This window comes from Lepidochelys kempii, chromosome 6, assembly GCF_965140265.1.
Source record: "Lepidochelys kempii isolate rLepKem1 chromosome 6, rLepKem1.hap2, whole genome shotgun sequence".
Taxonomy (NCBI): Eukaryota; Metazoa; Chordata; order Testudines; family Cheloniidae; genus Lepidochelys; species Lepidochelys kempii.
Genome location: NC_133261.1, coordinates 102,478,653 through 102,495,066, shown reverse-complemented (window position 1 = coordinate 102,495,066; position 16,414 = coordinate 102,478,653). Strand labels below are relative to the sequence as shown.

The following is a 16,414-nucleotide window of genomic DNA, read 5'->3' as shown; positions in this document are numbered from 1 at the left end:
GGTCGAAGCAATGAGAGCAAAACTGCCATAGCACCTTTAGGAGATGGAAGGGAAATAAAAATTGAAATGCAGCAACAAAACCTTCCTGGAGAGAGGTAAGCAAAGGAATGTGATTGGCTGAGGGTCTATAACCATACCAACAAAACTAGGAGAGGTCTGTGTGATGCTGGGGAAAGAGCAGAGTGAGTGTGCGGTAGAGTGGAACAGGAAGGCAGAATGTAGGCAGTTAGCACCATAGCAAGTGTGAGATATAGAGCAAGAAATCTGCATTTTAAATAAGAAAACTTATGAAGAAACTAGAAGAAAGTCAGAGTGAACTTTGGACACTCAAAACTGCTTTTAAGAGAACTGCTCCCAGTTGTCCACAGAACAGCTGTTAAGAGAAACTGTGTTCCATGCATTTCCACTGGAAGAGCCATGAATGAGCCAAATGCTGATTAATTGTGGTGATACCAGAGAAGCGTGAGGTATTGTGGGATTAGATTTCCGGGGATGATAGTGACGCATGGTCAAGATACTTGATTTGATGACTTAAAAGACTATGTGACTGTAAAAAGGCATAGCCCAGGCATGATGAAGCTCCAGTGGTAGTGATGACTAGAGACCCACAAAAAACAGGGACTGCCAGAGGCTGCATTAGAGGCTATCCCATCCTTTGGAGAAGGGCTCTGACAAACTACTTGGAGTCAACTATGACACAGATGTTCAGATAAGGAGACCATAGGAAAAAAGCAAAAATAGTGTAATTCTGATCTGTTATTTTGCATAAATAGTGCCCAACCCAGACTATATACTTGTGACTTATTTTTCTTTGCTTTTCAAAGCAGTTAACTTCCAACTCTCCTGCACTACGTTGAGATTACCTAAAACTCCTCAGGTTGAAGCAAAGAGCAGTGAAAGAACAGAAGCTGTGATTTTTAAATGGACCTTAGGGAGATAGGCACACAAATATCATTGAGTCTCCTTCTTTAAACTTTCAAATTCAAAGAAACTACTGTTGAAGACAATGTGGACTATTTTGGAAAGTTTGGTCACAGGGTTTTATTAGCAGAGGATAGTGAGGGAGTTTTGAAGTTGATTTGTTTGAAAGGTTATTAATGTTAAGAGATTGGAATTGCAATCACCATTTCTGAAATAATCTGAGTTTATGTGAAATTCTGTGTCCATCATTTGATTGTAAATGTTTAGTCCATGATTAATTTAAAAATTCTTGTGAGCCAGATGTATTAATCTAGTGAAAATTAGGAGATAAACATTTTCTATTTATTTAATGGGATAAGGAAGCATGCATTTGAAACGGTTGTATATTTTATTTAGAGAATACTACTAAGAAATAAAATTTTAAGTGATACGTATTATAAACTTATACATATTTACATAGAACTGCAAAAATTGTGGAATTGATCCTTTCTGAAAAGATTTGAAAAATGAAAAAGTTAAGAGGGCACTCTTCAGCTTCAAATAACAAGTGTGAAGTAGGAATCAGTTGTCAGGTGGCTAGTTATGATTCATATTTCACAAGTCGGGAAGGTTTTGGAACAAACTAATCAATTAAACAGTAATTCACCAGAACCAGATAGTATTCACCCTAGAGTTCTGAAGAAACTCAAATATGAAATTCGCAAAAAAGAAAAGGAGTACTTGTGGCACCTTAGAGACTAACAAATTTATTTGAGCATAAGCTTTTGTGAGCTACAGCTCACTTCATCGGATGCATTTTCCAATGAGTGCATCCGATGAAGTGAGCTGTAGCTCACGAAAGCTTATGCTCAAATAAATTTGTTAGTCTCTAAGGTGCCACAAGTACTCCTTTTCTTTTTGCGAATACAGACTAACACGGCTGCTACTCTGAAACCTGTCAAATATGAAATTGTAGTTGATAGGTAACCTATCACTTAAATTAGACTTTGTACCAAATGACTGGAGGATAGCTAATGTAACACCGATTTTAAAAAAAGACTTGATAGGTGATCCTGACAATTACAGGCCAATACACCTAACTTCAGTACCAGTCAAATTGATTGAATCTGTAGTAAAGAACAGAATTATCAGACACATAGATGAACATGATATCTTGGGGAAGAGTCAACATGGCTTTTGTAAAGGGAAATCATGCCTCACTAATGCTTTAGAATTTTCTGAGGGTGTCAACAAGCATGTGGACAAAGGTGATCCAATTGATATAGTGTATACGGTCTTTCAAAAAGCCTTTGACAAGGTCCCTCCTCAAAGGCTCTTAAGCAAAGTAAGCAGTCACGGGATAAGAGGGAAGGTCCTCTCATGGACTGGTAACTGGTTAAAAGATAGGAAACAAAGGTCAGTTTTCACAATGAAAAGAGGTAAATAGCTGGATCCCCCAGGACCTGTAGTGGTACTTGTGCTGTTGAACATATTCATAAATGATCTGGAAGTGTGTGAACAGTAAGGTGTCAGAGTTTGTGGATGATACTAAATTATTCAAAATAGTTAAGTCCAAAGCTGACTGTGAAGAGTTACAAAGGGATCTCTCAAAACTGGGTGACTGGGCAACAAAATGGGAAATGAAATTAAATGTTATTAAATGCAAAGTAATGCACACTGAAAAACATAATCCCAAATATCTGTGCAAATCGATGGGTTCTGAATAAGCTATTACCACTCAAAAAAGAGCTCTTGAAGTCGTCATGGATAGTTCTTTGAAAACATCTGCTCAGTGTGCAGTGGCAGTCAAAAAACCTAACAAAATGTTAGACACCATTAACAAAGGAATAAATAATAAGACAAAAAATATCATGATGTCACTATATAAATCCCTGGTATTTGCACACCTGGAAAACTGTGTGTAGTTCTGGTCACCCCATCTCAAAAAAAGATACATTAGAATTGGAAAAGATACAGAGAAATGCAACAGAGAGATTAGGGGTATAGAACAGCTTCCGTACAAGGAGAGATTAAACTGGGACTGTTCGGTTTAGAAAAGGTAAGAGGGGATATGATAGAGGTCTATAAAATTGTGAATAGTGTGAAAAAAGTGAATAAGGAAATGTTATTTACCCCTTCACGTAACACAAGAACCAGGGATCACCCAATGAAACTAACAGGCAGCAGTATTAAAATAAATGTGAGAAAGTACTTCTTCACATAACACAGTCAACCGTGGCACTCCTTGTCAGAGGATGTTATGAAGGCCAAAACTATAACTGGATTCAGAAAAGAATTAGATAAGTTTGTGAAGGATAGGTCCATCGATCGCTGTTAGTCAAGCTGGTCAGAGTTTCCTAAATGCTGTGGGTGTCCTAAATGTCTGACTACTAGAAGCTGGGACTGGACAACAGGGATGGATCACTCGGTAAATTGCCCTGTTCTTTTCATTCCCTTTGAAGCATCTGGCATTGGCTTCTGTTGGAAGACAGGATACTGGGCTAGATGGATCACTGGTCTGACCCATCCTGGCCATTCTTATGTTCTTAAATAAGCTATTATAACTTTGGTATAGTTGCTTATTATCCTATAGAATTATCTTCTGCTCAGATAAGTTTTACCACCAAGTTACTGTTGCACTGTATGTAGATTTATTCACTTACAGAATTACTGTAGTAAACCATTTACATTCCATTGTTTTTATGACTTTAGACCTGGATACTAGGAATGTGCAATCTGAATAATATATTTCCTAAATGGAACAAATGTTGGCCTGTTTAGAAGGTACCAAAACATTTGTTTGCATAGTGGAAAAACTTTACTTCTGTTAAGATTACATGGTTCCTGCTATACAACCAGCCTCCTGCTAGGGAACTCCTCCCTGCTGAAGCTTTGTATTATTGTAAGTGAGGGGTTGGATGATGGTCTGCAACTTTCTCCTTTCTTCAGCTTTTCTTCATATCAAGGAACTGCATCCCTTCCTTACCAGTTCTTCGAGACCTGGGGTGGATTCTCCTTCTTAACCATTTACAACAGACCATGTCAGCGATGGAATTAGCAAAGGCTTCTGCTCTGTAGCTGAGCCACTGCACGGATCGCATCAGACATCCCTTAGGCTTTTTAACTAAGAAAATTCTCTGAGCCCCTTGCTGCTGGAGGAGAGCATGAGTCTCTGCTGTTGATTGTGGAACTTGTCATCTTTAAAAACTAAGGAGGGCAATGGTGGACCGGATCCTGAAATCAATGGAATCACTGCTTTTATACCCTCGACAGAACTGTTCAAACATAGTGACAAATTTCTCTCTCTCATGCAAAAAATAATAAAATACACACATCAGCATTTCCCAAATTGATTGGGAGGCTGGCACCATCTAGTCTGGGGGAGGGGACAGTAGACAACAGAAGCATTGGGATAAGTTATGCAATGTGTGTCTGCATTCACCACATCCTCCACTTCAAATGTACTCTGATGTTACTACATCAAACTGCAGCCGTTTACTGAAAGCCATCCATATTGTATCTCTTCTCTTGTGAAGGTCTGTAATGTCAACAGTCACGTGGCTAGCACACGTTTACGGTTTGCAGGTTCGGGCAAGCAATCACCAACCCAAGCTTATGTCTTTGTCTTCTTTGGTAGTCAATTCAACATCTTCCTGTAAAGCATTTGCTGCTGGTCATTATGAGAGGCAGGATACTGGACTAGATGGACCTTTAGTCTGATCCAGTCTGGCATTTCCTTTGTTCCTGTTTTCCTATCTCTGTAAGCAGTGTAAAACTTCTTCTTTAATCAAGCCCAGTGAGCGTCAAATACAATTTGAAATTACAGAACAAATTTACAGTGGATCTGTAAGTATTTAAAATCACAGTGAGAACTACAACTTAAAATGTTTATGGTCTGGATAGAAAAACATCAGTGCTAAAGTTTCTCTGGTGACAATTAAATATGTAATACATATGTTTAATTTATCATGAGGTAGCATACATACTGAACTGATAGAAAACCTATTTCATTTTTCATGTACTGGAAAAAAGATACTATTTCAGACTGAATTTTAATATCCCTCAGAAAAACTTTATTTTGAGAGACTAATCCATTCCATTCAGCATTTTCAAGATACTCTTCCTGCAAGGAATTCTTTGGCTGCTAAACATTTTACTTCAACATTCTTGATTATCTAAATTTGCATCCCATGCAATTTAATCGTGTATCCATGTAGGGGCACATTGTGCTCAGCCTATATATTTTAGTTCTGTCTTTCTTTTTTGCAATCTATTACTAGCCTTTAAGTAGTCATCTAATTGCACGATATCAAAAGACATTGCAATTACTAACATCAAAGTGCATGCAGCAACATAAAGGTTACAGCATATAGTGCCATCACAAACCTTCTTTGAATCATTTATACTCATAAATTAAATGCTGCGTTAAATCTTCAGTGTTCACAGTGACTACTCAAATTGACATCAAACATTGCTACTAGTAAAATCATAACATAATTTTGTGTAGATTCACTCACATTTGTGCATTTTACATTAGAAAAAGACTGACCGCAAACATCTGGAAATTAAGACCCAAGTTAGCTTTTTTAGTGAAGCCTGTGTTATGGAAAGGGTTAAGGTGTAGTATTTAACCCAGCCTTTGTGAACATTTTTGTCTTTCTTCCTTCCCCTCCCTTCTCTCTACACTGATGTAATTTTTTTTATTACTTCTACAGGTTCAGTCCATGCAACGTCAATAGCAGCCTCCAGAGTGGAGCAGGCACTGTCTGAGGTTGCTTCATCTTTGCAGAGCAGTGCTCCTAAGCAAGGTCCTCTGCATCCTTGGATGACTCTGGCTCAAATTTGGCTTCATGCAGGTACTGGAAAACAAAAACTACTTTTTTTTTCTATTCACTAACCTGTGAAGCAGCAGGAATCTGTATTCATTTCATTCAGCAGGTCAGACTATTATCATTTCCCAACTGAAATTGGAGCTTTTAAGGACACTTATTCAAAGTGTGGCATTTTGTTGCATTTCAAGAGAGAACATTGTATGTTTAAATTTATAAAACAGTGGTCAATAAGGATGGCATTTAGTTTTTAATTTAATAACCTTGTCACAGTGTTGTTGCATTTTCTAACTACAGTTTAGACTGTATTAAATCATGGATTTCTAAAATTTCTCATTTGGCAAATTTGTCCTTGAGAATTAAGGGTTGCTGTGTTTTTGTGGAACTTTTTAACTAAACTTCAATCATCATAAGAATGTTTAATAATCTTGGGGTCCTAATAATAAAAATAATGCATATCATAGTTTGCTGAACTTAACCAGAGAAATATAGTTTTAATGTGAGTTGCTTCTATCACTCTGCATAAAGGGGTACAATAATTAAAGTTGATCTTCCAAAATATATTCATTGGATGTGTAATTAAAAAAAGGGGAGACTGATTTTTTTTAAAGGGGGGGGTGCATAGGTTTTTGCTGTTTTCCATGTGCAAAAATTCAGATACTTTTAATATATGCAAGTGCTTCTATTACAGAGGGAAGCAGGACAGTATTTATTAAAGCTATTGCTGACACACGTTAATCATTGTGGGCTGGATCTGAAAGGCACCTGTTCAAAGTAATGCTGTAAACATGGTATTTAGTATTTGAATAAAGTAAAAAATTGGACATTTGTTTATGCTCCTTTCAAAAAGTCTGAATGGAGGTAGATGCAGTCCAATGGCAAAGCAAGTAATAGATTGGGCCCAAAGCTTGAACTAGGCCTCTGGGCTGACTGTGTGAAATGCTTGCTGGTGCTGGCCAGTTGGTTGTTTTGAACTTTTTATGATACTTAAATTACTGAACTTTTTTTTTAAAAAAAAGGGGAAGATTTGGATCCTGGTATTGAGTTAGTCTCTAAGGTGCCACAAGTACTCCTTTTCTTTTTGCGAATACAGACTAACACGGTTGTTACTCTGAAACTTAAATAGAAAGCACTTGATTCATACATAAGATAGGGCAGCAGTTTTATAGTGTGATTGCTACATGGTGGATCAGAACTTTGCAGTTCAATGGAGCGGTATCCCTGTCATCTTTGTAGTCGTAATGGTGTCTGAAGCTTCTTGAGAAGCTAAATATCATGGAACATAGATGGCATATTTCCCCTGGAAAGGGGCAGGCATTTACAAGAATATCAGATATTACAACTGTAGCTGGAAGAAAAAACATTAGCACTGTATAAAAACTTTACTTGACAACAGTGTCACAGGAGTAAACAAACCAGTATCATTTTGCTTTTGTGACACCCATCCAATGTAAAAATGATAGTGGGGTTCTAATGTCTCCATTTCCTGGTTTGCCTGTTGGGATTGTGGTAGCATTTTCCTAACTGGTGAATGATCTGGAATGGAGTTTGTGCCCAAGAGTGGCACAAATTGTGCCGGGACCCCGGCAGGCAGCAGCGTGCCATTAAAAATGGGCTCACGTGCCGTCTTTGGCACGCATGCCATAGGTTGCCGACCCCTGGGCTAGATGGACCAATGGTCTCACTCGGTATGGTTGTTCTTATGTTAAAATCATAGAAACACAGCACAGCAGAAATATGTGAAAGGGTTTATAACTAACTCACCCTTATACTGACTCTAATATAGACAGACACAGCTCTTGAGAATATGGAATTTGTTCTAATTGCCATGAGTTCAGGAAAGAGAGCTTTACTCACAAGTGGTAGAACCATGAGTGAGTTATGGTGTTCAATCTAAATAAATAACTGCCCTAAATGTTGGTAGCTCTTTTTCAGTTTCTCTCCCTTCTTTCTATTTGCAGTTGTCACAGATTTGTCTCCCCATTGCCACCACCTCACATCTTCAGTGTTCACTGTTATCAGGCAACCTCAAACTTTGAATAGATTTCCAAGGTTACACTGCAGAGGTGGAAACTCACTGATTTATCTTGTATGTTAATCAGAAGAACTCTTTATCTGATAATGCTGCTGCTCAAACACTTTTTAGTGTATCCCAACTAAGGAAACAGAAAGTACAGTACTGGTCTTCAATTAATACGCTGTGCTATTATTCTTTTGAGAGGTACGTGAAGACTGAATTCTCTTATAATTTCCTCTGTTTCATTAATATAGGATTTATTCATGTTAATTACAAAGCCACTAAATACATTAAAGGAAGCATGAAAATAAAAGTAAGTACAGAAAACATAATTGGATTCGTTCACACTGCCAATATGTTTTATTATAAAGAGATCATATGATAGCAATCTTAGCAAAACTCAAACATCCATCTTGGACAGGGAGTCAAGAACTTGAAGGCATTCTCTCCAGGGTGGGGCAAGAGAACCTGCAACACAAAACCACCATTTTGTTTTTGAGCTCATCCATTTTCAAACTGTAGTTCCCCATTTCTTCTTTGAGAAACTCCTACCAAGTCAGGTGACTTGTCAACCTTTTATGAATGGCTTGTTTAAACTTGCATCACTGATTTTAGCATAGTAATTTTTTCTCTCTTACAATGATTTCTATCTTAGTTGGATTAAAAGACAGCTTCTCTTCTCTTGCTCCTGGGGTACAAAGATGTTTTCACTCCTTTATTTGTGGATGTCAGACTGAATTAGCTCATAATGGATTGAGGTGCTTGGGTAATTAGATCAGTGGTTTGCCTTGAATAAAGTATTCTGTTCAACAGCTAACAAAGAGTTCATCCTTTACATACATTCTTAAATATAGATTTCCAATCTCTTCTGGAATTTAAAATATTAAAAACATATCTAGAACACAACATGTGTATACTCTCGTAGTACATTTAGTCTGTCTTTTTTAGGTTCCTTTAATTCTATTAATGGTTTATTAGTTACAGGAATACTTACTAGTTAACAGTGTCAAGCTTCTCCATATAAAACCATGCTGTCTCCCACCATTGTTTTACTATCTGTTAGTTCAAAAGAAAACCATTTCCAAAAACTACACTGGCTTGCCCCTATCATTCAGGACTCATTGCTAGCATGGTTCTGACTTGACTCCAGACAATGAATACCAGAAACTGAACTGTGAGAGTTCTTTTAAGCTCGGACTTGTCTACACTGCTCTGCAGTTCAGACTATGTGGATGTGAATAGAGGTATGCACCAAAGAGCTGCACTGTAACTTCCCCAGTGTGGATGCTGCAGGTATGAACTAGAAGATTCTTAGTTCACATTAATGTAGTCTTGTTTGAATAGGACCACTTTAATGTGAACTAGGAACCTTTTAATTCATGCCCACAGCATCTGCACTGTGGAGATACAGCACTGCCCTTTAGTGTGCACTGCCATTCACACCCTATAGTCCGAAAGCCCATGTAGACATGCCCTTAGCCTCTGCATGCTTATCTTTCAGTCCAGAATTGTGGTAGCAGCTAAAAATTACTTTTAAGTAGGTGGTTAATTTCTGCATGCTACTTGCTAATAATTACAGCTTTGACTGAGCACCTTTCACAGTCTAAACTAGCAGCTATTCTTAGAATATGCACCATCAGATGTTTCTGGTTTCTTCCAACCTTGCATTAGGACTTGTAAAGTCAATAAGCAAATATTTCATGAAAGCATCCAGTTCCTTCTACAGTGTTGTATAGTATGTGACTTTTACTCAGCTACTAACAGTATAATGCAGCCATTGTGGCCACGTACGGCCACTGGTGATTTTTCTTGCATCCATGGCAGCCTCCTGGGTGTTGATGGCAGAGGGGGGCAAAGCAGCAGCCCCCCTGCTCCCTGTTGCTCCTGGATGTGCCACTTTGGTGTTGGTGGCTGAAGCTGCCAGCAGGGGATGGCACCCCGCGCAGCTTCTCGAGACAGGTGAGGCACAATGCTGGAAGAGCAAGGTGAGTTTCCCCCACCTTCCCAGGGACAGTGGGGTTTGGGCTTCAGTCTGGAGGGTCCAGTCAGTCAGTCAGTCTCCTGGCAAAAAGATATTTTTAATGGGCGTTGAATAGCTGCAGACCACTTATGATGCCACCACTACTGGACACCCCCCCCATATACCATTTGGGGGTCATTTAGCACTCTGTGTCCACAACTGGAATGCTGTAACAATGGACAAGTGGGTATTAGATATAATCTATTATGGCTATGTGATCGAGTTTACTTGCCTATCTCCTCCAAATCCTCCATCCCTTTTCAGGGACCATTCTCACAAGGGGATTCTCAGGCAGGAAGTGGAACCCTCCTCCAGCAAGGAGCAATAGAGCACATACACCTCAACAGCAAGGGAAAGATTTTTACTCTATATACTTCCTAGTCCCCAAAATGTAGGGAGGTTGCAGACCTATCCTCTGTCTCCACAGTCTCAGTTGCTTTATTCTCATGATCATTCTTGCATCCTTGGAAAAAGATGTATGGTTTACAGCTCTTGATATGAAGGCCACTTGCTTTCACGTGGATATTCACCCCTCTCACAGGCATTTTCTCAGATTCATAGTTGGCCCTGACCACTTTCAGTACAGGGTGCTCCCATTTGGCCTCACCATTGCCCCCAGGGTTTTTAACAATGTCTTTCTGGCAGTAGCAGCTCGTTCTAGGTGGAACGGCTTCACTGGTTTTACGTATCTCTACAATTGGGTTTTCATTCATAGAATCATAGAATATCAGGGTTGGAGGGGACCTTGGGAGGTCATCTAGTCCAACCCCTTGCTCAAAGCAGGACCATCCCCAACTAAATTATCCCAGCCAGGGCTTTGTCAAGCCTGACCTTAAAAACCTCTAAGGAAGGAGATTCCACCACCTCCCTAGGTAACCCATTCCAGTGCTTCACCACCCTCCTAGTGAAAAAGATTTTCCTAATATCCAACCTAAACCTCCTCCACTGCAACTTGAGACTCCTACTCCTTGTTCTGTCATCTGCTACCACTGAGAACACTCTAGATCCATCCTCCTTGGAACCCCCTTTCAGGTAGTTGAAAGCAGCTATCAAATGCCCCCCTCATTCTTCTCTTCTGCAGACTAAATAATCCCAGTTCCCTCAGCGTCTCCTCCATAAATCATGTGCTCCAGTCCCCTAATCATTTTTGTTGCCTTCCGCTGGACATTTTCCAATTTTTCCACATCCTTCTTGTGTCTGGACACAGTACTCCAGATGAGGCCTCACCAATGCTGAATAGAGGGGGATGATCAATGGTCCCCCGATCTACTGGCTATGCTCCTCCTTATACAGCCCAAAATGCTGTTAGCCCTCCTGGCAACAAGGGCATACTGTTGACTCATATCCAGCTTCTCGTCCACTGTAAGCCCTAGGTTCTTTTCTGCAGAACTGCTGCCTAGCCACTCAGTCCCTAGTCTGTAGCAGTGCATGGGATTCTTCCGTCCTAAGTGCAGGACTCTGCACTTGTCCTTGTTGAACCTCATCAGATTTCTTTTGGCCCAATCCTTTAATTTATCTAGGTTCCTCTGTATCCTATTCCTACCCTCCAGTGTATCCACCACTCCTCCCAGTTTAGTGTCATCTGCAAACTTGCTGAGGGTGCAGTCCACGCCATCTTCCAGATCATTAATGAAGATATTGAACAAAACTGTCTGCAGGACCAACCCTTGGGGCACTCCGCTTGATTCCGGCTGCCAACTAGACGTGGAACCATTGATCACTACCCGTTGAGCCCAATGATCTAGCCAGCTTTCTGTCCACCTTATAGTCCATTCATCCAGCCCATACTTCTTTAACTTGCTGGCAAGAATACCGTGGGAGACCATATCAAAGGCTTTGCTAAAGTCAAGGAATAACACGTCCACTGCTTTCCCCTCATCCACAGAGTCAGTTATCTCATCATAGAAGGCAGTTAGGTTAGTCAGGCATGACTTGCCCTTGATGAATCCATGCTGACTGTTCCTGATCACTTTCTTCTCCTCAAAGTGCTTCAAAATGGATTCCTTGAGGACCTCCTCCATGATTTTTTCAGGAACTGAGGTGAGGCTGACTGGCCTGTAGTTCCCCGGATCCTCTTCCTTCCTTTTTTAAAGATGGGCACTACATTAGCCTTTTTTCAGTCATCCACGACCTCCCCCAATTGCCATGAGTTTTCAAAGATAATGGCATGTCATAAATATAAAGGGAAGGGTAACCACCTTTCTGTATACAGTGCTATAAAATCCTTCCTGGCCAGAGGCAAAGTCCTTTTACCTGTAAAGGGTTAAGAAGCTCAGGTAACCTGGCTTACACCTGACCCAAAATGACCAATGAGGGGACAAGATTCTTTCAAATCTGGAGGGGCAGGGGGAAAGGCTTTGGTCTGTCTGTGTGATACCTTTGCCGGGAACAGATCAAGGATGCAAGCCATCCAACTCCTGTAAAGTTAGTAAGTAATGCTTTAGGTTTTCTTTGTTTTGGCTTGTAAAATTCGCTCTGCTGGAGGAAATGGGTATTCCTGTTTTTGTGTCTTTTTTGTAATTTAAGGTTTTGCCTAGAGGGATTCTCTATGTTTTAAATCTGACTGCGTGTAAGATTATCTTAGAGTTGTTCTCTTACCCTTTTTTGTTCTTCTAATAAAGTTCTGTTTTTTAAGAATCTGAGTGGGTTTTTTGAGTCTTAAAAATCCTCGGCTGGGTTGTGCTCATCTTGTTTATTCTCAAACCTCCCCAGGAAAGGGGGTGTAAGGGCCTGGGGGGATATTTTGGGGAAATAGGAACTCCAAGTGGTCCTTTCCCTGATTGTTTGTTAAACGCTGCCACCACCAAGTGATTTAACTAATCCAAGGGCAAAAACTTTGTGCCTTGGGGAAGTTTTAACCTAAGCTGGTAGAAATAAGCTTAGGGGGTCTTTCATGCAGGTCCCCACATCTGTACCCTAGAGTTCGGAGTGGGGAAGGAACCCTGACATAGCCAATGGCTTTGCAATCACATCCGCCAACTCCTTTAGCACCCTCAGATGCAGTGCATCCGGCCCCACAGACTTGAGCTCGTCCAGCTTTTCTAAATAGTCCTGAACCACTTCTTTCTCCACAGAGGGCTGGTCACCTCCTCCCCATACTGTGCTGCCCAGTGCAGTAGTCTGGGAGCTGACCTTGTTCCTGAAGACTGGCAAAAAAAGCATTGAGTACATTAGCTTTTTCCACATCCTCGTCACTAGGTTGCCTCCCACATTCAGTAAGGGGCCCACACATTCCCTGATCATCTTCTTATTGCTAACATACCTGTAGAAACCCTTCTTGTTACTCTTAACATCCCTTGCTAGCTGCAACTCCAAGTGTGATTTGGCCTTCCTGATTTAACTCCTGCATGCCTGAGCAATATTTTTATACTCCTCCCTGGTCATTTGTCTAATCTTCCACTTCTTGTAAGCTTCTTTTTTGTGTTTAAGATCAGCAAGGATTTCACTGTTAAGCCCAGCTGGTCACGAAGACGCATCAGGAAGCCTATGAGTCAACCTCTTTAATGCTTCATCTACTTTCTTCCCTATGAGTCAGTGTGAACCTGGAAAGTCTGTCCTCACTCTGACAGACTGTAGGAATCATAGGGGCTACCCTACATTCAGTCATGGCACGAACTAATATACCAGGAGGCCGGTTTCATGCCACGAACAACCTAATGGAGCAGGTTAAACACAACCATTGAGCTTGTCTTTCCCTCCTGGGGTACATGGCTTCATGTACTTAACTAACCCATTTGCCAGACTCAATCTATGTTGACTTCAGGCATGGTTCCAGAGAGTGTAGTCAGCAACCAAACACATCATGAACACCATAGTTAACAATTCCTTGGAGAGTAATGTCTTCTCTGATGTGGTGAGTATATTCACATCAGGTATTTGTGGGCATCCCCTTCCTACCATCTTTGCCAAACAAGATAATCGTTACAGATGCCTCTCTACGGCTGGGGACAACCGTATGGCACAGAGCACTTGGACACTCTGAGAGACCAGGATACATATCAACTTTCTGGAACTGCGGGAGTCCAAGAAGCTTGCAAGGTTTTTCTACATGTCATCCAGTCCCACCATGTCTTCATAATGTCAGACAACATGACAACCATCTTTTGCATCTGAGCTATGCCTTTCCTCCCTTACGGAAAATTCATAAGGACTGGGTGTGAGTCCCAGATATTTTTGATTCCCAAATCTCCTATTACTCTCATCTCCTCCTCTGCTCACCATCTAGTCCTTTCCTCATCTCTTGACCAAGAGAAAGGGAAGATCAAACATCCCAACTCCAGAGCGCTTCATCTCATGTCTTGGTATTTGGTTAGGCATCAACATTAGAACATTCCTGCTCTGAAGCTGTACATAACAGCAGAAAGGATTCCACTAGGAAATGCTTATCAGCCAAGTGGGAGCATTTTTCCATCTGAGCAAAGCTGAAGCGTGTATCTCCTGCATCAGTGATATTCCCCCCATTTTGGTCTACAGTCTTTCACTCAAAACAGCTGGGCTTTCACTCAGTTCTACGTAGTCACCTGGCAGCAGTCAGTGCATGCCATGCACTATCAGATGATTATTCAATTTTCACTCATCCATTGACTACCAGATTCTTAAAGAGCCCACCTGTAAGGAAACCTACCCTTCACTGGGACTCAAATCTTGCACTTTTGGCACTCATTAAGCTTCCGTTCAAACAATGTTCCATGTCTCAGTTATCAATGAAATTGCATTTCTTGTGACCATTACCTCAGCTAGAAGCATGGATGATCTGGGAGCGATAATGGCGGATCCATCGTACACTCTATCCTAAAAGTACAAAGTCTCTTTTGTCCAAAATTTGCTCCCTAAGTAATTTTGGAGTTTCACATGAACTAATCAATCCACTTACCAGTGTATTTTCTGAAACAGCATACATTTGAAGAAGAGAAGAGACTTTGCTCCTTCAGTGGACAACATGCTTTTGCCATCTGCCTGGAAAGGACAAAACCAAGTAGAAAATTGCCTAGGTTGTTTCTCACTATAGCGGAATGAGTCTGAGGTCAAGCTGTATTTTCCCAGAAGATTTGTAAGTGGATCTTGGGCTGTCTCCTTCTCAGTTACCAGTAGTTGCATTTTCTTTCTCCTAATGGAGTGAAGGCTCATTTTACAAAAGCACAAGCAGCCTAAATGGCATCACTTTACTTGACGTTTGCAGAACAGCGATGTCGAGTTCTGTCCATACATTCATGAGACATTATGCTCTAGTGCAGAACTCCTTCACTGGCTCATCCTTTGGGACAGCAGTTCTCCAAATGGCTCTGCCGTCCGCATCCTCGCCCCCTCCTCCTGTTTGTCAGTCACCCACAGTGGAATATACATAGGGACCAGCTCTCAAAGAAGAAGAGGTTTCTTACCTTATAGTAACTGGAGGTTCTTTGAGATGTGTGGTCCCTATCTGTATTCCACTATCTGCCTTCCTTCCCCTCTGCTTCAGATCTTTACTGGATTCACAGTAGAGAAGGAACTCGAGGGGTAGTTGGTCTGCTCTGCCCTTTATGACTTCAGTTGAAAGCACAAGGAAGGCAAGGCTGTATGTGTGGTCCAACAGATATTGCTTGCAAGAATTCTCTGACTTCTGGAGCACATGCACAGTTTCCTTCAGACTTTCATGACTCCTGTCCTTCAGACTTTCATGACTCCTGTCCTCTGTTGGTTCTCCTACCATTCTGGTGGTTTTTCAGTGTGCCTTTAGATGTGTCTTCCTCCTACTCTGTCCCTCTTAGCAAGAGTGTTTCCCAGGGCTCCATGTTTGATCCATGCCTCTTTTCCCCTCAAATCTGTGTTTCTAGGTGACATCACCTACTCACATGACTTCATTGACCATCTCTACACCAGCAACTCTGAACCTTCTTCTCCATTTCTGATCTGTCTCTCTTTATTCAATGCTGCATCACTTATTCTTTCTCTGATATCTCTTCCTTGGATGGCTTATTGTCAACCTAAACTTAATGTAACCAAAACCGAACTCATCACGCCCTTGTTTCTCTGGTGTCATTGACCTCACCAGTCTTCCGTTAGGCCTTGGTATCGTTTTGATTCTGTCTTCTCTTTACAACTGCATATTTTAAGAAACTAAGTAGTTATGGGGTGAGAGCAAAAGAAGGCAAAATATTGTCATAGATCAAAAACAGGAAGAAAGAGGATACAAAGAGTAGAAATAAATAGAAAATTTTAATCATGGCAAAAGGTTAACAGCAGGGTTTGGTAAGACTCCATACTAGGTCACCTGTGATATATTAATGACCTGGAAGGAGGGTGAGTAGTGACGCAGAAAAATTTGGAGATGACAAAAAGCTGTTCAGGTAGGTCAAGACCACAGAGAACTTCAGAGATCTAACTGAGCTAGGTGAGTGGGCAACACAATGGCAAATGAAATTCTGTACCGATAAATGCATGAAGGGAAAGGTTTAAACTACCCTTTCACCTCATAGGATTCTAAATTAAAATCAGTATAAACTCAGGAAAGGGGCCAGGCTGATAGTGGAAACAGCCCAATGAAGTCCTCTTCTCAGTGTGCAGCTGTATTCAGTAAAACAAACAAGATGGTAAGCTGCTAAAGGAATTGGATAGAGAATAGTATAATGCTATTATATAAAAACAATGGTGCAGCCTCTTCTGGAATGG

At 40.8% G+C, this 16,414-nt stretch overlaps 1 protein-coding gene across 5 annotated transcripts in view; it reads left to right on the top strand.

The window, feature by feature from the left end:
• Window positions 1-16,414, top strand: part of TTC7B (tetratricopeptide repeat domain 7B) — a 302,589-nt gene that overhangs the window by 225,975 nt on the left and 60,200 nt on the right. For all 5 annotated transcript variants that reach the window (XM_073349423.1, XM_073349422.1, XM_073349421.1 and 2 more), the window contains one exon: window positions 5,616-5,756. In XM_073349423.1, the coding sequence (XP_073205524.1) occupies window positions 5,616-5,756 (141 nt within the window). The remainder of the gene's footprint in view (window positions 1-5,615; window positions 5,757-16,414) is intronic.